At 37.8% G+C, this 23,464-nt stretch overlaps 1 protein-coding gene across 1 annotated transcript; it reads left to right on the top strand.

Moving 5' to 3' along the window:
• Positions 1 to 407: 407 nt before the first annotated feature.
• LOC127934544 (neuropilin-1a) lies at positions 408 to 22,956 on the top strand. Its single transcript, XM_052532005.1, has 17 exons — positions 408 to 1,049; positions 2,004 to 2,181; positions 7,944 to 8,125; positions 8,361 to 8,588; positions 8,856 to 9,023; positions 11,403 to 11,566; positions 14,950 to 15,105; positions 15,804 to 15,948; positions 16,291 to 16,622; positions 17,233 to 17,377; positions 17,547 to 17,714; positions 18,378 to 18,428; positions 19,337 to 19,483; positions 19,671 to 20,011; positions 20,090 to 20,186; positions 20,536 to 20,580; positions 20,718 to 22,956. Exons 1-17 carry the CDS (start codon positions 989 to 991, stop codon positions 20,984 to 20,986), a joined length of 2,877 nt encoding a protein of 958 aa, XP_052387965.1. The 5' UTR covers positions 408 to 988; the 3' UTR covers positions 20,987 to 22,956.
• The last annotated feature ends 508 nt before the right edge of the window (positions 22,957 to 23,464 follow it).

The following is a 23,464-nucleotide window of genomic DNA, read 5'->3' on the forward strand; positions in this document are numbered from 1 at the left end:
CCTGGAGTTGGCGCGCTCTTATTGCTATGAAACACATTTATGCGCAACGAGTTACTCACATAGCCTAAGTCTTACAACATAAATACAAAAGAAATTATTAAAGAAAGAAAACATTATTATATATATCGGGTTCGATTCCCCGGGAACACATGATATGTAAAAATTGATAGCCTGAATGCACTGTAAGTCGCTTTGGATAAAAGCGTCTGCTAAATGCATAAATTTAAATGTATTTTAATTTATATCCATATTATGAACACGTTTAATAAGTACAAAACAAGTGTTAGGAATGTTTTCAGTCTTTTTTATTTATTTTTAAGGCTTCAAGCAAGAGTTAGGGGTGCCAACCCCCTCCAAAACCCCTCTTAATTCGCGCCCTGCTTTGAGGATCTTGTTTGAGCACTGCTCTCCCACGCAGAGGAGCGCACAGTCTCTTTGGTTTGGCTCACTGTCTCCGTGTCTGGTTGGCAGAGAGACCGCGCGTCTCAGCCTGGAAAGGGTTAGAGGGTTTGCTCGTTTCCAGTCCTGCCCATTCTCACTCAAGGAGGAGGAACGAGAGCAAATAGTGCTGCGAGAGTTTTGACACCCACAGTCTTCAGATCGGATGCTGACACTTTCACACCAGAGAGAACCTGCTACATATAGGTACCCAACGGTTCGCACGACAGACAGGACGGAAATCAGTCTTTGAAGGGAGTGACCCGAAGACGCGCCCGCTGAAGCGCCCACAGCCCGCTGTCAACGAGCCTTGGACGCGCTGTCAAGCTGCTCCAACATTGGATTATGACATTTTAAAGCGCTGACTGACTGTGTAAGAATCTCCCTCTTTTCAAACCTGTGAGTTTTCTTTTTCGCGATATGGAACAGGAGACAGCGGTTCCCAGATCTGCGTGACAAGATCTCTCTCCAGCTTCCAAACCACCGCGTGGATTCAAAAATTATTCATACACGAAATCCTGAGGATATAACGGAACAGATTTCTTTGAGGATGTACTGGTGTTTGCTCTGTGTGACTCTAACGGGATTGTCCGTGGCTCGCGCTCTAACGGGTGAGTTGGTTATTGTGGCGCGTTGTGTTGTTTCGGCACGGTTTCTCTGCGCACCCGAGAGCTCTGTCGTGGTTATTACTGTCGTTTGTTATTGATGCTCACCTGCGGGGCTGCTGTTTCAGAAGGTAAACAGAAACCGTGTCTGATAGAGATCATTCGTTATCATTTATTGCTGTAAATAAGTTTACACCACTGTTTCCACAAGGCAAAAAGTTAAAATGTACATTTTGTTAACATAAGGACCTATTTGATCTGGTCCTAAACATTTTGTTGGCTTAAACTTGGTCAGGCTGATTAAGTAATATTAATAATACTATGTATTTGAATAAAAGCAATTCATTTCGACATTACACATGATTTTTGTATTTCTTATTTATTCGTTTATTTGATTTTGAATTTTACCTAAGTTGTATATTTTTATTTAACATTTTTTTTGTTATTTGTGTAGCGTATACATCTTATAATTTTTTATAAATTAGATAATTTGTCTAAAACAAGTAGATAAGAGCATTCATTTTGTGGCATCGATTGAACCATAGATGCACCTTGTGTGTGTGTGTGTGTGTGTGTGTGTGTGTGTGTGTGTGTGTGTGTGTGAGTGTGTGTTCGCGAGAGCTGGGTGTGTGTTATCAGACTCAAACACCCAGACACCGTGGCATATCTGCCCACCACGTCTCCACACCCATACAGTGTCCCCTTTTAGTCCACGGAATGTTGTGTTCAGCTCAGATACATTGATCAATTTCCAGTTGCATAATCGATCCTCTGATCTGATCGAACAGCAGTGTGAGATCAGAGCGCGCTGTGTGTGAAATTATGGGTGTCAAGTTACATTTGTGCAATATGTCACCAGTTATCTGTACTAGTATGTAATGTGAGGAAACTATGACTAATATCTAAGTATGACACCCCGAGTATCAGTTAAAATGTTAAATGTGCCACTCTGGTTTTTAGAAAGTCCCTGCGGTGGGAAAATCACGATCTCCAGCGCCGGCTATGTGACCTCTCCCGGTTACCCGTCTGCATACCCGGTGAACCAGCAGTGCAGCTGGCTGATCCAGGCACCTGATCCACAGCAGAAGATCCTCATCAACTTTAACCCACATTTTGATCTAGAAAGTCGGGAATGCAAGTAAGTCTAACCAACATTACTGTCATGAAGGAAACCAGGGCGTCAGAAACGACAGATATCACCAAAGTCCGCTCTGGAACGAGTCTGTTTGTGAGCTAGGGATGCATGTAGAGCTACTGTTAACTTGAATTGGGAAAGACCGGATTGGGCAATTGATTCTCATTAAGAAAACCAATCTTTTCCTAGTGTCTCCGTATTCTCCAAGGTTTCTTTTGTATTAATACTGTCTCTGGTATCACAGAAAGTCTGCCTGGTTTCAGAGATGATTCATTTGGTGCTCAGATCTTGAGGTGTGCTACCTGTTGGTTGAAAATGAAATACTTAATATGTATGGCTTTAGATTTAGGAGTTGAACTAGATCTGTTTTATAACAAACGTCCTTGGCAAATGATAATGGATCTGCATTTATTACTGAGAGAGATGTTTTTCCTGGGGAAAAAACAAGGGGGATGGTTTTCCCAATAGGGAAATCTCAAGAATGCGAGGGGTCAACACAGAAAAAATGTGAAAGGTGCATAGAACACTGTGTATGGTTTAATCTTCATCAGTTTGATGAGGCTTCCAGTATCACACGAGTAATCAAGCTGATTGCTTTGTTAACGAGGAGGCTGGCAGACACTGACATTAAATGATAGTGAGGTTGGAGGCAGAGCTTGTTATTGCCTTGCGGCTCATTTCAGTGGTTTAGTTAACAGCATCAGCACGCGAACACTCACAAGGCTTTGTGTGGACTAAATCTCATAAATGAGATGGATTTGACGAGCCTCTCTGTCATTTTAAACAGCTCGTAAATAGGGGTGTAAATCAGCAGCTGTCAGTCACACAGATGTGTATTGGGTTGGATTTCAGTGCCTGGGGACCAATGAAAGGTCCGTTATGCTGAATGTCCTGCTGTGGACCCATGAGGGGGCTTGAAAGAGCAACAGACAGACTATGACCATCCCTTTATGTCCATTTTCTCTTTCAGTCCATCTTCTATAGTCTGTGTAATGTATGTGTGAGGGAGACAGAGATGTAAAAGAAGGGTATTGTTTAGAACGGCACTATTCTACACATACTATTTCTGAAGTGTGCAGTAGGTAGACTATACATATATGCAAACTGTATGGATATTTCTGTGTGACTAGTCACTGTATCAGACTGAACTACTGTACATATATTTTTCTGAACTGTACAATACATTCAGAGCACAATGGTGTAAATACTGTATCCTACAGTGCAATGCACTCAACTTCTTTTATATCCACTCAAAAAAAAAAATTCTGTATACAGTGTGACAAATGAACCAGAATGTATTTCTGCCTTCTTTACTTCTTTGATCAGGCTGCAAGAGTTTAAAGAGGTTACTCAAACATGACAATTTGCCCTCATGTCATTTCAAACTTTTGTGGAAAGAATATATTTTGAGGAATGTTTTAACTTTTTTGTTTACACAATTACAGTCACTGGCATCTAAAACATCTTTGGACCACTGAATTTCATTGTTTTGACAAAAAAATATTGAGACATTTTTCAAAATATCTTCGTTTGTGTTGCGCACAAGAAAGTCACACAGCCAGGTTTGGAACAACATGAGGGTGAGTAAATAAAATCTCCTTTAGACATTTTTTAAACAATTTTAATTTTAATTTAAATTGCATTGAATTTACATTTTTTATAAATTAAAAATAACCATGTTGTATTTCAAAGATGCTTATTGGAAGCTTACTGCAAATCTAAATATGTAATGAGATCACAATTAACATTAAGTATACAGTATATGGTAAATAATATATAAACAGTCATTTCTTATTTAAGAAAAGACCCCCCCCCCCCAAAAAAAAACCCTACAGAAATCAAAACTAAAAAACAAGAACCTAAGAAGTCTGTAGTGAAGAGACATTCTGAATCGTCTGTCGAATCAATCGTAACATAAACTCTGAAGTTCATTGAGTTTGGTGTCGGGTTTAAACGACTAATTGTGAAACACGTCAGAAATAAACCACATTTTCAATCACATTCGATGTGTTTGCTTTGGATTTAAATGAGGATTCCAGCTGCAGATGTTTATCAAGCTTGTAACAGAGGTCTTTGAAAAGCTTAAATACAAAAACTGCCATAGAGACAGACACTCATCTCTGACTGCAATTTGGACGGATATACTGATGGATAATTAGTCAAGACTGTTCAAAACATCCATTCTCACCCTGAACTGGGTGTGAAACAGTAACTCAGAGGCAGCAATGGTATTCATTTATTTTCTCCCAGTATTCCAAGGAGTTCCAGTCCTTTCCCATCCATTCATTCACTGGGCTTAAACGTTCCGTCTCAAAATGCTGAATGCCAGATGCCAACAGAAGTGTGTGACTGTTTGAAATACTGTGGAATGTTTGGTGTGTTTTGGACAGACACCCATGAATGTGCATCGCAGAACAGGAAGGTGAATCAGAACTTCACTTTAACATGGACCAGATGCTGCTGTATTGTTCTTGGACTGGACATCAGTTTTTAAGCCGTGGCAAAACTTGCAGAGTTTATAGAGAAACATTATTGAACGAACCCTGCGGAAAAGCCCAGGAGACCACCACAAACACTGTATTCGTTCCTTCCTGCGCTGCACTGCAGAGAACAAACATATCAGACAATCTAACAGCCTTTTATTTCAACATATTATATAACAGAGCAGAGCTGCTTACAGCTTTCAGATGCTGCGTGAGTTTCTGTGTAATGAAAACCTTTCACGTCTTCATTGAACTTTTAATTACAAGTTGTAATTAAGACATGATGACAAAAATGCTAGCATGTAGTTGTAAATGTAGTTAGATAACACTACATATTCATATTTGATATACCATTTTATTATAGCCAGTGTTACCTGGTACGCTTTCTTTATTCTTATAATGGTGAATAAAAGTAGTGCTTAATTATTTTGCTGTCATCAACAACAAAGCTGCACATGGATCAATGTTGGCGTTATGAATGTTGCCATGGAAACAAATTATGAGTATGTGTCTGAGGATGTGAACAGCTCCAAGTAGAATCTCCAAATTGTCATCTCGTAATTATGGTAATTCCAACATGGCATGAATGCAGCATTAAACTACAGAATATTGCATTCAAAGTTCTCGTTGAAAAAGCTTCATAGTTTCTCTCTGGACACAAAAGCTGAACAATATAGTATCTTGTTAATCAAAAAAGACACAATAGACATGCAAAGAGATCAGATATTTTAGTATTGAGTTCAGGGGTGTGTTGCTGTTATACTTTTTCTTTCTAATGTAAGCCTTTATTTAGCTCAGCCTGCCTGGTTTGTTTACTGTAGTAGTAGTAGTAGGTAGTCGTAGGTCAGTGTGTGTGTTTCTAATACATTTTTTGTCTTGTCTGAGCTGTCGGTCCAGCAAATGCCTCTGGCCCTAGTCAGTAATGTAATTAGTGTGAAATCAGTCACATGTGTTCCTGTGCCACAACACACACACACACACACACATACACACACATAATCTCTAACCTTCATATATCATGTAGAGACAGAAATGCAGTTTTCCATTTCAGTTTTGTGATGTGTGTTCCAGGAGAGAAAACACAAGTAGTTTGCTGCAGGATTCATGAGGATTGATTCCTCTCAGTCCCTCTACACACACACTTACAGAGTAGAAATAATGTTCATCATCAGTGGCTTTGTTGTGTGGGAATGCTTTAATAATTCTCTGCATATTAATCATTAATGACACTCTGTTCCTCTCTCTGCGCCTTCTTAACAGCCCTCCAGAACACTCTCTCTTACACACACACACACACACACACATTATTATTGCTAAGGCAAGCATCACTATTACTATTATTTATACATAGTGTTAGATATATTAACAAACTACTAACTCTTAAGTATTAAATTGTTTCCTTACTTTGCACTGATTAATGGATGTGAACGATGCCATCCTAGTTAATGCATGTTAAAAACACTCCAGCTACCACATGGCAATGTGTTAAAAACACTCAGAACACCAAAAATTTTAGCAATGAGCTAAAACCACACAGAACACTGTTCAACTGCAACAAAAAACACTCAGAATATTCTAGCAACCGCAGAAACCACCAATTTATCAGCCACAACACACAAGCAGCAGTCACCATTCTATTGTCATGATTTTAATAGTTTAGTGTTATGAACTATTGTTATGAGCTATGATTTATTTCTTATTATTTTCTGCCTCTATCTTTCAGGGATTTATTGTAAAACATAATCAGACACTCACACTTTATCATTTTCCTTTCTCTTTGATACATTCTCATCTCTGTAGGGACTGAATCAGCTGCAAACCTCCAGAACAGAACCCATGACAGTTTCATTGTTGGCTTATTTTACTCTCAATAAGTCACTATATCAGCAGCTTTCACATCCTCCTGTGTGTCTTGCTCAATAGCAGTATATTTTTCAATCCAAAATCACAGACATTGTGTTTCTGAGTTTCTGTCTCTGTTGAAAGAGTGTGTTGTAATCACTGCAGATAAAACACACTGCAGCACAGAACTCTCATTCAGTTCATTAGAAACATGCATAAACTTAATCACCCCTTTGTTTTAACTCCCAAAAATTAAATTAAATTAAAATTTCTAATTTTAAATATAGAATTTTGGTAACCAAACAGCTGACGGTAGCCATCGATTTAAAAACACTATGGAAGTCAGTGGCTTCCAGCAACTGATTGGTTAACAAAATTCGTCAAAATATATATTTTATGTGCTCACCAATAAAATAAATGAAAGAAAACAATGAAAGAAACCTACACAGATTTGGAACAGATTGAGGGTGAGTAAAAGATGACAAGATTTAATTGTTGAGTGAATTATCCCTTTAAGATTAGAAGAATATAAATGTATTTAACAAGCTGGGACATATTTTTCTGCCAGGTTTCCTGTTATATAGTTTATGATTCATTAAATTACCCAGATCATCAGTTTAAGTCGAGTCCAGGTTGGAAGCGATGGCAGGAAGCACGCTTCGGCTCCCACAGAGGGTCGCGTCATGGTGAGAGGTCAGAGGTCACAGTGACCGTCAGTGTCTTGGGTTACAGGAGAGCAAGAGAGCACGATTGTACTCAGAGGGGCTTCTGTGTGTAAAACCCGTGTCAGGTCAGCCAGAAATGCCTCGTGTTTCGGGGGGTTTTGTTGGAGCTGATGCTGTAGGAGTCATCAAAATAAATCTAAATGAGTCACGCAAAAGTTCCTCTAGGACGAAACCAGGGGGAGGAGGTTCCAGAGATTCCAGTTGTGCTTTCTATGAAACATGTCAATTTAATGCATTTTAAAAGCATTTCAAAGGTATTCATAATGCATTATTATAATATGTATTCATGGTGCCATTAAGAACATCAGGATTATAAAATAAATTATATAAAAATAACAATTATTACATTATAGTCTTCAAATACATTAACATAGATAGAATAGTGTATTATAATGTATATTTAGATTTATGCACATTAAAACAGTGGATTACATTTACTGATTAGAACATACAACTGATTATAAGGTTTATTATAAAGGCATTATGAATGCATTAAACACTGTAACAAATAATTTTCGAATTATATTATATTATATTATATTATATTATATTATATTATATTATATTATATTATATTATATTATATTTTTATTATCCATAACTGAACTGTAAACAACACTTTTTACAATAACTCACTGGTAAATGTATTGCAATACACATAAACACAATTATTTCAATGATGTGTGTGTGTGTGTGTGTGTGTGTGTGTGTGTAGGTATGATTTTGTACAGGTGTTTGATGGTGTGGATGAGAACGCTTTCTCTCTTGGGAGGTTCTGCGGCAAAATCGCTCCATCTCCGATTATCTCTAGTGGAAACTCTTTACTCATCAAATTCACCACCGACTATGAAAGCAGTGGAGCAGGATTCAGCATCCGCTATGAAATACATCGCACAGGTACCAAAAAACACACAGACACAGTCAAAGATCTTATATTGCTCATGCACAAACACTAACAAAATGAATATCTTTTAATCAAGATATTAATTATCTTTTAATGTTTTAATCTCTTTTCATTCTCTGAAAATACTTTTCGAGCGTGCATGTTACTTTGTAATTCTTTGATATATACTGTTCAGAGATGCTTTAAAAACATGCTTTAATGCAACTCGTTCTTTTGCATTCTGTGCAGGCACTGAATGTTCCAGAAACTTCACAGAACCACACGGAGTGATTCAAACCCCTGGTTTCCCTGATAAGTATCCAAACAACCTGGAGTGCACCTTCATCATCTTTGCACCCAAGATGGCAGAGATCGTTTTGGACTTCCAGAGCTTTGATATGGAACCGGACACAACCGCACCTGTGGGGGCTGTCTGCAGATTTGACTATCTGGAGATATGGGACGGATATCCTACAGGTAGAGACGAAACAAAATAGAGGAACTTAAGGATAAAAACAGTGCTGACTTTCAGACTTCATGCTGAGAGAAGCAGGAAGTTTGAAAAGTCTTAGATCTGGAGGAAAGGCTTTTTTTTTTAAAGAACAGAACAGCCCAAGACACACATACACAACCCTAAAACAGTATGACTCTTATAATTATTAGGATTGCTCTGCATGATGAAATATTGAGTTTTTGATTGCACTGTGAACTAAGTTGCTCAAATCTCATTTCTCTCTCTCTCAGTGGGTCCTCATATCGGTCGATACTGTGGTTCCAGACAGCCAGGTCGTGTGATCTCGTACACCGGTATTCTCTCTCTCAGCATCCACACAGACAACGCCATCACCAAAGAAGGCTTTTCAGCCAATTACAGCATCCGCACCAGTTCAGACTCATCTCAGACACACCAAGGTTTGTGTGAGGCTTTATAACTTGTCAATTCATTATGTTTGTCAAGTCATATTTTTTTAAGGCTTGTCTGTATAAGTGACCTCTGTTATGACTTATTTACTAGTACAATAACAAAGCATATGCATTGTGAATTTGCTGCTGGGTCCAGTACTGAACAGTTGATATTTAAATGCAAATGTTAATGTCTTGGTGACTGTGACATCACAATAGTGAAGGAGATGTTTTTGCAGCTTAGTTTCATTAAATAGTCTTTTTAGACCATGATAAGAGCTTTGAGTTCTGTGACTGCATCTAAGTATAGGAAAAGCCTGTTTCATAAAATAAGCTCATGGTTGTCTTTAGTAAGACGGTCTAATTCATATTGGATTGTGTGAAAAGCAAAAGCCTAAACAACTTTAAAGGGGGGGTGAAATGCTCGTTTTCACTCAACATCCTGTTAATCTTGAGTACCTATAGAGTAGTACTGCAACCTTCATAACTCCAAAAAGTCTTTAGTTTTATCATATTTATAAGAGAAAGATAGGCTGTACCGTTTTTTCCCGGAAAAACACGAGTGGCTGGAGGTGTGACGTGTGGGCGGAGCTAAAGAATCACGAGCGCGAGTAAGCTTTTGCGTTGAGAGCGTTTGAGTGACATTACCATGAGGAAAAAACCATCATCCAAAACAAACCATGGCTAACAGTCAGATTCAGCCGTTTATTTATGATCCAGAATCAGATCCAGAGGCTGAAATTTAACAAGAGCAGCATCAGCAATGACTACAGCAGGACATCTCTATGTGGTATGTACTGAAACTGTATATATTTGCTTAGCGGTTTTGGAAAATGACTAAGTTCCACTTTTTGTCGTCTTTTTTTTTTTATTTTTTTTTTTTAAGCTGTACATGTGGGAAGTGCAGTTTGATGACAACATCGCATGTTGTTTACTTGATGTGCTTACGCGCCGATAGCTAAGTTAACAACACAGAGATATTTATAGCAGTTTTTACTCACCGCCTGCGGTTCCAACACACGATCGTGACCCTTTTTCGTTGGGACTGCATTATCCTTAAGAAATAAACAATACGCAAATCCGTTGTCAAACTGGGCCTTGTTTGTAAAACAAGCATCTTCGAAATGCAGGGAACAAACAAAAACACTTGCACAACTCCGTTGATGCTCTGTAAAAATAAACTCCGTCCACTGGTCCCTTAATGCTGTTTTTTTTTTTTTTGTAATCTGTGCAGGGTTGTTCATTAATGTTTACTATCTAAAATTCATTTAGGTTGCTTATGTTATTTGAAGAATTAAATATTAGTTTTCAGTTGTTTTTACACATATTCTGCATCACATTTTCTTATCCATTGATTTGATAAAGAAATCATATTTTGTCATTCTTTCGTTTTTTTTTTTTTTCTTTAGTCAATAAGAAAAGGTTTTCTACACTCAGTTGATGGATATAATTCCCAGGGCTGCGTTTCCCAAAAGCATCATGAGCCTAAATTGATTACAGAGAAAAGTGGTGGCAATGGTTCCTGTTTACACTTACAATGCTTTTGGGAAACATAGACCAGATTTATCTTCATCTTTAAGCTCAAGCACTTGATCGTCCTCCAGGTTTGGGAGTGCAAGATCTCAGTTAAAAGGAAAATCGTCTTTAGCTCTGCGAGAAATGGAGCCAGAAGTTTAAATCACAGTTCAGTGATGTTTATCACGTTGCCATGTTGTGTAAAACTCTTTTTTTATTTAAAATAATAATAATTTACATTTTTCATGGCAGGATAGAATTATGTAACATTCATTTAAAAAAATCAAGTGAGAAGTTTTTTCAAATTTTATGACCATTATATATGTGAAGGTGAGAATGAAAATAATGCTGTTGATATTTCAGCACTCTCAGCTCACCCAATCTGGGGCTTTTATTAAACCCATATGTCAAATTTTCAGAGAATCATACACTAACTAAGACTGTTAGCAATAATGTGCTTGAAGGCACCGAAGTAACACCCATGATCCCGGCTCAGATTCACTTCACAAAACTGTGTATGTGTGTGCTTTCAGTTCAGTGTAATAAAGTGCAGTGAGGCTGTCTGTTTATAATTCATCTTCATCGCCCTGCCACACAGGGCAGAAGGGTCACATGGGTCACTACATCTGTGGCCAAACATGAAAGACTTATATTAACGTCCTGTGGTGAGAAGAGAGCAGATCTGACTCTATTTCTTTCTCACACATACACAATCAAACGCACTTAGACAGACACTAAGAAATTATATTTACCAAACCTAAACCTTCTGACAGTATCAGATTCACCAAAGCATGATTTATGGGTCTGACAGATATTACTTCAAAAAACATGACATAACAGTTTATTTCTGTGTGTGTGTGTGTGTGTGTGTAGGTGAGTGTATGTCTCCATTAGGGATGGAAAGTGGTGAGATCACAGAAGACAGGATATCTGCATCGTCACAGTATAATCCCAGCTGGTCTCCACTGCGCTCCAGACTCAATTTCCCTGAAAACGGTTGGACGCCGTCAGAGGATTCTGCTCGGGAGTGGATACAGGTACAAACACACAGTCATTCTCTAATTTAATAAGGAACAACTTACCAGAAAAGACATGACCTTTACACTTGTAAAGTCATTATAACCTGAAAATGATAGTATGCCCCTGTTATTTATTTTGGACTTTGCAATGGACAGTACACAGTTGTGTCATGGAATTATAAAAGAGAGACGGAGAGATGGGATAGAACATCACAGGTCAGACTCAAACTTCCATGTCCACTACATGTGCAAATTGGATAATGGGGAAGTCATGGCCTAATGGTTTGAGAGTTTGACTCCTAAACTTAAGCTTGTGGGTTTGAGTATGGGCCGGCAATACCACAACTGAAGTGCTCTTGAACAAGGCACCGGACCCCCAACTGCTCCCCAGGCGCCGCAGCATAAATGGCTGCCCACTGTCCCGGGTGTGTGTTCACGGTGTGTGTGTGAGTTCACTGCTGTGTGTGTGCACTTTGGATGGGATAAATGCAGAGCACAAATTCTGAGTATGGGTCACCATACTTGGCTGTATGTCACTTCACTTCAGTGTGACATTGGTATAATTTTTTTTAACAAATTTTATTACAATTTAAAATGACTTTTTTTTATTTTAACATTTTCAAGATGTAATTTATTCTTGTGATGGCAAAGCTGCATTTTCAGCACATGTTGCTTCAGAAATCATTCTGATATGAAGATTCGCTGCTCAAGAAACATTTTTTTTATTTATCATCAATGTTGAAAACACTATTTTTATAGAAACCGTGATAAAAATGTAAAAAAAGAAAATTGTTATTTGCTGAATGTTTAAAAGAATAGCGTTTATTTCAAATAGGAAGATCTTTATTGTAACTTATGATCCATTGAATGTGTCCTTCCTGAATAAAAAGTTTTAGGGGTAATTTCTTTCTAAACTAATTCTTACTGACCAGGTATAAATAATAAAAAATGTTTTCAATTCTATTTATAAAATAATAAAAGTATGATTTAATATCACATATCTTGCTATGATTTGATGTCACATTTTTAGACATTTATGGGATGAATGTAAAATCTGCAAAACCACTTTAGTCAGACACACTCATACACACACAGAAGGAAAGGGTTTTTCCTGGCTCTTTGTTTCTACAAAGAATGTGACTGGCATGTTGTCATTTTCACAGCAGTACATGCAGGAAGGGTTTCCTCTCTGAAAGAGCAGCGACTGTAGACAGTTTCTGACGATCCAGACACACATCTGGACAACACATTTCATTCTGACACGGACAGAGAGATTCCTTCAAAACAGATCATGAGGTTCTAGCACAGATTTCTTTTCAGTAGCAGGAGTGAGATGAATATACTCATACTGGTAGTAGCACATATAATGAATATAAACTACATTTATAATACATTTTAGTACCTTATAGCACACTTTCATTGTAAGGAAAGGAAACCTAGACATTGGCACTTAACTGAAATGTTTTGAATGAATGAAATGGCAGAATATGAATGTTTGGGTAAACTGTACTTTTAACCTAACCACTCAGCCAGGTCTTATAAGAATGGTGAATTAGTGTTGGGGTTATTCCCCCTTTGGTGAGAAGCAGAACGAATGTGTAAACTCAGGAAAACTGTCTGGAAAGCAATGTCAAAGCTTTTTCAGATGCCTGCTCCATTTCCGATTAGATGGCCTCCTTCTTTCCTCTCTCAAACCATCGGTCTAAATTCCCGGTCTAAATTCTTCATATTCCTGCCTTTGAACAAGTCAAGTGATCCATATCCCGGGGCACTTTTGAATCACACCATGTCTTGTCTTTTGGCCTCAGTCTGGAGACTATCCCAAGAAAGCAAAGCGGCATGAGGGTCAGTAAAGTACCGTCTTCATCTTTCCTTATGCCTCTTCCCTTTCTTGCTTGAGTTCGCTATTTCTCTTTCTCTCACACACCCACCAATATCCTGTTTTCTACAAGAAGTGTCCATGTTTGTCTTTAGATCCTGGCATTTGAGGGGCTCTTCTTCTGTCCTGCCATTGTTCCTTCATTTTTAACACTTGTTGATCTTGTTAGCTGTGGCTGACTCAAGTTGGCAGCTCAGTCGCTTCTGAAACGACACAATATTGAAAAGCAATTAGCCTCATAATACCTTCCTGTTCAGAGAGAAAGGGAATGGGAACAGTGTGGTTTTGGTACATCTGCTCACTGAGACTTGGGTGGAAACCAGTGGGAGAGAGATGTGAACTTTTGTGCCAGGAATGCTTGCATTGAGCCAAACGCTCTCTCTCAATAGGCTATTTATGCACACTTCTGTTGCGTCAATTGAGTTTATTTTATCTCGAGAGCCACGCACACACACTCGAGATACAGGCAATAACGGACATGCTAGATTTAATGCAGGAATTGCTCCATGACAATATAATTTGTCATTGTGACATGGATCTTTGACCATGTTTTAGTTTGAGGTGGTCATTGTTACTATAAAGTTATTGGAGGTCTCTAGACCCTTAGAACAGACTTCATGTAATACTTGAGGAGGGAAGGAAATTAAGATTCTCGGAAGTTGAAACACAATATAAGACCATGATAGATGATGCTTTGAATATTTTAAGTGTGTGTATAGCTTCATTGGCCAGTTATTGTTGCAAGTTATTCAGATTACGACAGAGGAAATTGATTGTCAGTATAGACATGAAGGCAGAAGGTTACATTTCATGCACTTGGAATGAGATTAGAAATACTGACCTAAACTTTTTGAAATCAAATAAAAAGAAATTAAGCAATGAAGTGGTTAATATTTTGAAGTGGCTGCCAAGTCTAGTCAAATTGTATACGTTTGATAATTGTGTTAATTTGTTCAAGGTGTGAAGCTGAAGTCATAGTTTTACAATGGGAAGCTCATTTTTTATTACTGGTTCGTATTTTTCTTCCAGCAATTTATTTGCTCTAATTAAACCATATTCACATAGATTGTGCAGTGTTTTGCTTAGTGTGTGTATTTGTGCAATATGACTCAACATGATTATTCCAAGTAGCACATGTTCCTGGATCAAAATTATGACTCTGCCATAGCTTTAACCCTTAACATACCCTCCAAAAGCAGAGAGAGTCCGAGTCTTAAACCTAAAATGCTGCTCGGTTGGGATTTTAGGAATGTTGTTCCATGAGGAACAAGGATGTTGATCCAGGAACATGTTTTACTGTGGTAAATGATGTTAAGCTTTCATCCCCTCCTGTCCAGACACTGCAGTGCCCTTCTGCTATGCAGTGAACACATCATAGATCATACTAACTGTGAATCAGTGCAGTGTGATTAACTAGCAGTTACATGACAAATGCCCCAACACACGAAGTGAAGAGTCCGCACAAAAACACTCACCAGAGATTAACAGCCCTTTTTTAACAGTCTTTGTCTGTCTCTCACAGGTGGACTTGGGTTTCTTGCGGTATGTGACGGCCATAGGAACACAAGGTGCCATTTCAAAGGAAACAAAAAAAGCTTACTACGTAAGAACATACAAGATCAGTGTGAGCTCAAACGGAGAGGACTGGATTACCCTGAAAGACAAAACAAAACAGATGGCGAGTATTTACATTTTTATCATTATTGTAATATTAATATCATGTATTTTTAATGTCTTTGATTTTTATACGATTTTTTAAATTATTTTATATACTCTTATGTAAAACATTTTGGTGTCAGTCTTTTAATACTTTTAATTCAGCAAGAATGCATTAAATTTATTAAAACTGAAGTATAGACATTATAATATAACAAGATTTTATTTCAAATAAATCTGAATTAATATATAAATGTAGTTTTCACAAAAATATTACACGGTACAACTGAGTTCAACATCAATAATAAAAGGAATACATTTCTTGAACGTCAAATCAGCATATTAGAATGATTTCGGAAGGATCGTGTGATGCTGTTAAACATGTAGCTTTGCATCACACAAATAAATTACGATATATTAAAATTTAAATTAATACAGCTTTCGTGAACATAGGATACTTCTTATTCTTTTTTATTTTGCTTTGTTTTTGATAAAATTTTTATATAGGCTATTTGTTATTTATTTATTTTTTATATTATTTTATATTTATTATTATCACTACTAGTACTATTTCTTACATTTTTCTGTCTTTGTTTTGTTATTTATGTAGCTGGTTTGGCAACTGTGTGAAAAACAGTCATGCCGAAAAAAATTAAGTTGAACACTGGAAAGGAAAAGGAGAGGGAAAAGTGTTACATGTGTCATCTCTCTTTTTCTCAGGTGTTTCATGGAAATCAAAATCCCACAGATGAGGTCCGTGCCAGGCTGCCCAAACCCACCCTCACCCGTTATCTACGGATACGACCTCAGAGCTGGGAACAGGGCATCTGCATGCGTTTCGAGGTGTACGGATGTAAAATATCAGGTATCTCATCACACACACACACTTACAGCAGAGGGTTTCTGTGGTGAGATTCAGCCAATGAAGTCACTATGAAATCCCAGCAGGACGTATAGTCACTTTCAATTTCCCAGATTCGCTCACTCTGTGTGAGATCATTAGAGAAAGACTCCCCTCTCTATTCACTGACACCTAATACTGACATCAAGAGGTCCCATCTGCATGTGTGTGTGTGTGTGTTTTAATAAATTCTAACCATTTCTAACAGGTAGAAGTAGCCTGTATGTCTATTTCCTGTGGCTCAGAATATTGGTGCTCCTTTCATTAAAATAGCTCATATGCTCATATGCTCTCTTCTTCTCTCAGACGCTGCATGCTCCAGTATGCTAGGGATGATTTCGGGTCAGATTTCGGACTCTCAGATCACAGTGTGGCCATCGGCAGAGAGGGGCTGGCTCCCAGAACAGGCCCGGCTCCTAACCGGCCGAACGGGCTGGGTGGTTGCTCACCCGCAGAATCTGGGGAAGAACCAGTCACTGGAGCTGGATCTGGGGTCCCGGCGGATGGTAACGGGTCTCATCCTGCAGGGAGGGAAATACAGAGATGTGAATATTTTCATCAAACGCTTCAGAGTTACATACAGCACGAATGGAACGGACTGGAGCCACATACTAGAGAAGAACAGCAACAAAGTGAAGGTATTGCATGTGTAAATGCCAGAGAATGATAACTGTAATTATATTAACTCCCACACCAATGAACAATAACATTCTGTTTATTACAACCACTCACTGCATTTATGTTGTTAAAACAACGATGTTGTTTTTCTGTCATTAACCTTATTGCTGTGATCTGGACGTCACTGTTCTTGTAGAATTGGAATGATTAGTAAAATGGTGAAATGTTTATAATTATTGTTATAGGTGAGGGTTGTTCACACCAACGATGATAACTATAATGAAAACCATAACAATAATGTACAAGAATAGGGAAATCCAGACAGCTGTAACATAATGACACAGAAAAATCATATCACTGGAATCACTTTCAGCAGATTTTTCCAGCTTATGAAGAATGAAAATATTGAGAGCCGGTCAGAATCCACCTCTAGCTTTTAAAGCAGCGGGAGAACATGCCTGCATTGCATATTTAACATTATCGTCTATTTGTGTGGACACTAATAATAGTAAACATTATAGTTATCATCATAGTTATCTTCATATTTATTATTCTTGATGTGTATGAAATGCAATTTGTTTCATTTGTTTAAGCAGACAGACACAAAATGTTATTTTTTCACACATTCAGGTGTTTCTGGGTAATCAGAATCATGACACACCAGAAGTATGCACCTTTGATCCAGTGCTGATGCGTTTCCTGCGTATCTACCCTGAGCGTAGCACTCCTGAGGGGATGGGGTTAAGGCTGGAGGTTTTAGGATGTGACCTGCAAGGTGAGTAAAAACCAAACCAACCAATCACAGAGATCAGAGGAATCTCATCCTCAGGCTATCTACTCCAAATTAACATGACATGTTTAAATGGTTTTAACATATTTAAATGGTGTATAATTTGTGAAAGCTTCCTTTGCCTTAAATAATTGTCTAAACCTTCTCTTTTCAGAGCCCACAACGCCTGTTCCCCTCACCACCTCTATGGAAACTACAGTAGCTAGTGTCACTAGCGCTCCAGGCAGTACACCAACAACCACCTTTTTTCCAATGACAGTAGAGAGTTGTGATGATGATGGCAACTGCCATAGTGAAGCAATGCCAGACTATGACACAACAGGTTAGATACATACACACACACACACACACACACACAAACACAAACACACACACACACAACATCTATGGGCTAATTATGTTGGCTAAACCATAACACTATCTCAGCTCCTTAGAGAAACCTTATTGTATTTTTTGATTTTCATTAAGACATTACTCTCTTTATTATGATGTTTACATAATAGTGCCTGTTGGGAGGTCCCAATAACGTTGGTAATTTCAGGTTTTACTATCTCTGCGGGACATTTAAGTCCCCACAAGGAAAGCAAAACCTCACATACATCCACACAGAGACAGACTATGACCCAAAAGGTTACAAATACAAACACCCAGATGGCGAAATACAGACTAACTACGACCCAGAAGGTTATGTATACGCTTAGCAAAACAGCAACATTCTACGACCCGTAGGTTACACACAAACAAAGAGATAGACTGTGACCTATCAGTTTACACAAAAACACAAATACATGTTTATCATTTCAAACACATTGTAGAATGAAGACAATGAAGCCTCATTCACTAATTATTGTTTGGATTATTTCATATTTATATGCACATAAAAAATCTCATAAAAATTGTCCACCTAATTGAATGGAATTCAACTAGTCTGTATTTCACTAACTCTTTAGCTTTAATAGAACATTCTGCATTTTGATTTCCATAGAAACTGCAGTTGCAGAGCCGATTCAGGAATTGGAAGCAGGCCTGGTACCTGGTGAGAAGCTACATACACACATAATAGACAATTAGTGGCAATAACAATTTGCAACCACTGCCACCAAGTGTTATGCTGCATAATTGCATGATAAAATCTCCTGCTGTTGAACTTTATAAAAGCCTTACTCAAAGATTCAAACACTGCACATAGGCTGTTACTTCTGACTGTCACCTTCAGGATGACTAAGGACACTTTGTAACTCGCAAAACAGCATAAATGCATGCCTAAAAAGAAAATTCCCACAAAAAAAAAAACTTAAAACACCAACACCACAGAAAAATGTCAGTTGTGAAAGGATCATGGTTTCTAAAAGCTGCCTTTCTCTATAAGATCACAAAGTTTACTTGGTTTCTTTTTTTTTTTTTAAGCATAAACTTATAACAATAGATTTTGTTATACAGATTTATACTTAGTAAAATAAATAAATTGCCAATAAGAGAAATTCAAGAGAAAAATATTTATTTAAATTCTCAGTTCAAGATATATTTTCTGAAATCTCTGAATTTTACTTCTCTGTTAAATGTGTCTTGTTTTAAGGATGCTTAGCCGTTTATAACACCACAGAAACGGATGTAAAAAGTTCACATTTCCTAAAAACTACCTAGATCATGATTTACTGGAGAATGTGATATCTAGATGCAGTGCTGTGCAGTTGGCTACTGGTTTTTGGTGATTTAGCAGATTTCGCTGCAGTAACTATTTGCAGATACAGGCTTGCTCAATGCACTTCACTCCCCTTAGGGATCTAAACCTACAATCTTTTGAACACCTGCCAAAAGCTTTGACTAATAAGCTACCGGCAGTCCAAGAAGCACAGAGGGAGTTCAGTACCATACTGCATTAACTGTAGCTAACTTAAGCATCTTCAGTGGGGTTGAATATTAGTTGTTTGTGTTCCTGTTTAGCATATATCTGGTTTGCCTGTGACTTTGGCTTGGCTGATAACCCCTCCTACTGTGGATGGAGCCAAGATGGAGGTGAAGGAGCCGAATGGCATATAAATAACAACACCAAATACAATGATCACAAACTGCCTTATCTGGACCACACAGGTACGTATAATTGGCTTGTCCATCACACTAAAATGAAATATAGATTAATAAATTCCTAAATGCACTTTTAAAACATCAGAACTAATTTGAGGTTAAAGATGATTGCTATAAAATGATTGCAGGAAGAGGAAGTCAAACAGATGCATTTATGCATTCACAACCTGATGGTTCCTCTCTTCTGTTTCAGGGATGCCCCACAACTTCATTTACGCGGCTTCTAACACAAACACACAGATAGAGATGGAGAGGGAAACTGAAACGGAGACGGATGAAGAACCGGCGAGACAAGGAAGGGTGGCGAGACTGACCAGTTTGCCGGTCACGGCCCCGGATTCAAACCTGTGCATGTCTTTCTGGTACCATTTCACTGAGAAACACACAGGGACTCTGAACATCAAGCAAAAGATAGAGGTGGAGGAGGAGGAGAGAGAGGACAGTGAGGTTCTGATCCGCTCTGTGAACGGCCAGGTGAAGAGCAGATGGAGGGAAGGAAGAGTTCTGATTCCCAGTGCCAAAACTCCTTATCAGGTACTGTTGCCCACTTTATGGACAGAACCTTCCCGTTTACAACGTGATACGAACTCTTTTTCTGTGTGTGCATGGTAGGTGATCATCGAGGCTCAAGTGAATCATACAGGATCTGGTTACATCTCACTGGATGATATAAAGATCCTGGATGAAGTGGATCCTGAAGAGTGCAAGGGTATGTTTAGCCACACCCCCTTTAGGCTCCTCCTCTTTTCTATTTTAGTACTTTTATTGGCAGATTTTCTCACCAGTCCGTAACCTTCATTAATATGCCTTTAGGGTATTTTGCACATCCTCAAATACCCGCATCCCTTATATTAATAACTGAATGATAATAATAATAATCAAGCACAACAGTGACCACCCACTACTCAGTGATCTTAAAGAGATAGTCTATCCAAAAACAAAAGCTGAACCAAACCTCTGTGTATTTCTTTCTCCTGTGGAAGATGATATTTTATGATTTATGATATATCTGATATATGATATATATATCTCCTTGTTTGATTGTGTTTATGTTTCAGACCCAGATAATACAGAAGGTGATGAAGATAAAGTTTATGAGATCGGTAAGACCCACATTTTTATTGGGAAAGTTTTATATAATGAGATCAAATTTAATTATTTATTGCACTACTCTATACAACAAAAAAATATATATTTCCTTAATCGGTATTTTCCGTTTCTGTCTCTTGACTCTCAATAGTGAGCTGTGAGGGGGCTCACAACACCTTGTGGAGTTTAGGACGCGGCTCCATGCTGAAGAGTTTAGACCCCATCCTGATCACCATCATCGTGATGAGCGCCGTGGGAGTCCTGCTGGGTGCCGTGTGCGGGGTGCTGTTTTACTGCGCGTGCGCTCACAGTACAAACAGGAACCTCTCTGCTCTGGAGAACTACAACTTTGAGCTGGTGGACGGAGTCAAACTAAAGAAAGAAAAACTCAGTGCACAGAAATCTTACTCGGAAGCATGAGGAATGCTGGATAAACCCAGGAAACGTTTGCTGGAGGAACGTTTTTAGAACGTTGTGACGTTTCTCAAGGTCGAGACTGAGCGTTATTCTCAGGACGTGAAGGAAGAGGGACCTGCGTCTAGAGGGCACCGTGTATAGACTGTACAGCCAGACGATGATTGTCTACTTGTTTGTTTGTACATTTGTTGCTGGTGATGAGACCAAGACAAAATGATGTATCCTTTCACGCAGTTGGATATTTTTCTTCTACAAGCCCCTTTTTCAGAGCTGTACAAAACTGGGTTTCAAGTGTTATTGTGCTCATTTATCCTCGGAGACGTGTTTGTTCAGTTGGTAACTCGCACTTCATTCCAATGGTGCCTTTAAACATGTTTTTGTTGCCTTTGTGCACATGGGTTCCTCCTTACACACACAGTCATGCTCCTGAGATGCAGGATAATACAGGTCAGATCTAATCAGATCTAAGATATCTCAACAGAACATTCACAAGACATGTCATCTAGATTAGGTATCTTTTTATTTTGTTAATTTTCATGCTATATTGTAAAACAACAGGTCAGAAAATATTTTGTTGGGGAATCATTATATGACTGAATTTCATGATTTATTGATTTTTTTACATGGCTCTCTGCTAAAAATGTTTACTTGACAAGCAAAATTGTATAAGATATTAAACCCAACGTCATATAGTTTTTCTTGTTTTAAAGATGTCATAAAATTAGTTTTACTGATATATATTCAAAACAGAATTGCTAATGGATTATAGGAAAAATATTTCATTCAGTACTTAAAGATATTCTCTCTTAAATTGTAGTATTTTTTAATACATTTTGCTTCTCAATTAAATATATAATTTTAAGGATGTTTAGATATTTCGCTGGTAACAAGTCAAAAGTACTCATGAATATAAGATTTTATTTTATTTTTAAAATGCGCTTGGCATTCTGCAATCAAATATTTATTATAATGATGGCTAAACTATAAAATTACAGTCCTACTTCAGGTTCATGATACAGGTCAAAGGGTTTAAATATGTAAAATCTAATACGCATGATGTCTTTCTCAATGTTAAGCAGCTAGAAAAAGATTCTTCTGCTTTATTTGGTCCATCCTCACTCTATATATTGTAAAACAACAGTTCATATGACGTTCCAAGAGTCAAGTGTGTAAATCTTCTTTCAGCTGCCCATGTGACATGTCTGTAAACTTGTGTTGCCATGGTATCGAGTGACATCATATTTCAGAATGACATCACAGTGTCTGCAGACCATCTGTGAAAATAGTGTCTTCTAGACTGATCAGGAGACGCTGGGGAGAAGCTCACTCTGGGAACGTCTGGGAATGGAAGTGGAGACAAAGCAAATGAAGCATCTCAGAGCGCTAATGTAGGACCATCTCCCCAATGAAATATTCTGTTTGAAGGATGTAAAATGCACAAACTGATCCATGTTCTTAAACATTGTCAGCACAGCTTAAGAAAGACAAGACGACAAGTGCTGACAAAGGCATCTGGGTATATTTCACACACAGCAGGAAAGCAGCTTTTTGAAGGAGACACCAGAAACTTTTCTCTTCAAATGAACCAACGTGTCATTTTGCACTGAGAATTATATTTAGATTGTAATAAAAGTGTTAACTACTTTAAATGGTAAGAGAAATCCAACTGTTAGTGTAACAGCTCACTTTTTTAATGTTATTTAAAATGAAATGGTATTTTTCTTAATTGTAATAGTTCTTGTGTTCTGAGGAACTGAAGTGACTCAACTGGCTTTTCATCACAGACTCTAAACAAAAAAAAAAAAAAATCAATTTCACTTGATGTTATGAAGTCCAATCTGTCTGGTGGCTGTTTTGTACTCACAGTTTTGTGATGAGACTTGTGTCCCTCGGCATCTTGACCAACTGGATTTATGAATTTCTCAACAACAACAACATTCCAAAGAGCGAAGTTAATAAAGTTTTTATAAAGATTTTGTTTGAAATAACTATCTTTATACAGAGAAAGTATTGTTTGTGTATAAACAGTTTATTTAAATTCATATTATCAACTAATATTGGGTACATTCTGCAATAAGAGCCTTATTGTTCATCGATAATATCTAAAGAATTGTCTTTAATTTACTTTTAAAATGCATTAGGTCTACAAGCCAGCTGCTGTTTGATAGGACGACTTAGAATAATCTAAACCCACATTTAGAACAATAGAACAGAAAACAGTTGAACTTTTTCAGCTTTTTTAGATTAAATTCTACCTTCAAATAAATATTTTACTTTATAATATTATAATTTTAATTATTGCCAGTGTGATTTTATTGTGTTGACTTGATAAAGCGACATTGACAGAACAGTTTCAAAATCATTGATGGTTCACTGAGGCGAATGACTTCTGTTTGTTTCTCATGCTCCTTCAGCCTCGAGGTCGTGCAGTATCTGTTTCTCTGCCACTAGATGGCGCTGCTCTATAAGGTCCTCGCGACT

Source organism: Carassius gibelio, chromosome A2 (genome assembly GCF_023724105.1).
Source record: "Carassius gibelio isolate Cgi1373 ecotype wild population from Czech Republic chromosome A2, carGib1.2-hapl.c, whole genome shotgun sequence".
In the NCBI taxonomy this organism is placed as follows: domain Eukaryota; kingdom Metazoa; phylum Chordata; class Actinopteri; order Cypriniformes; family Cyprinidae; genus Carassius; species Carassius gibelio.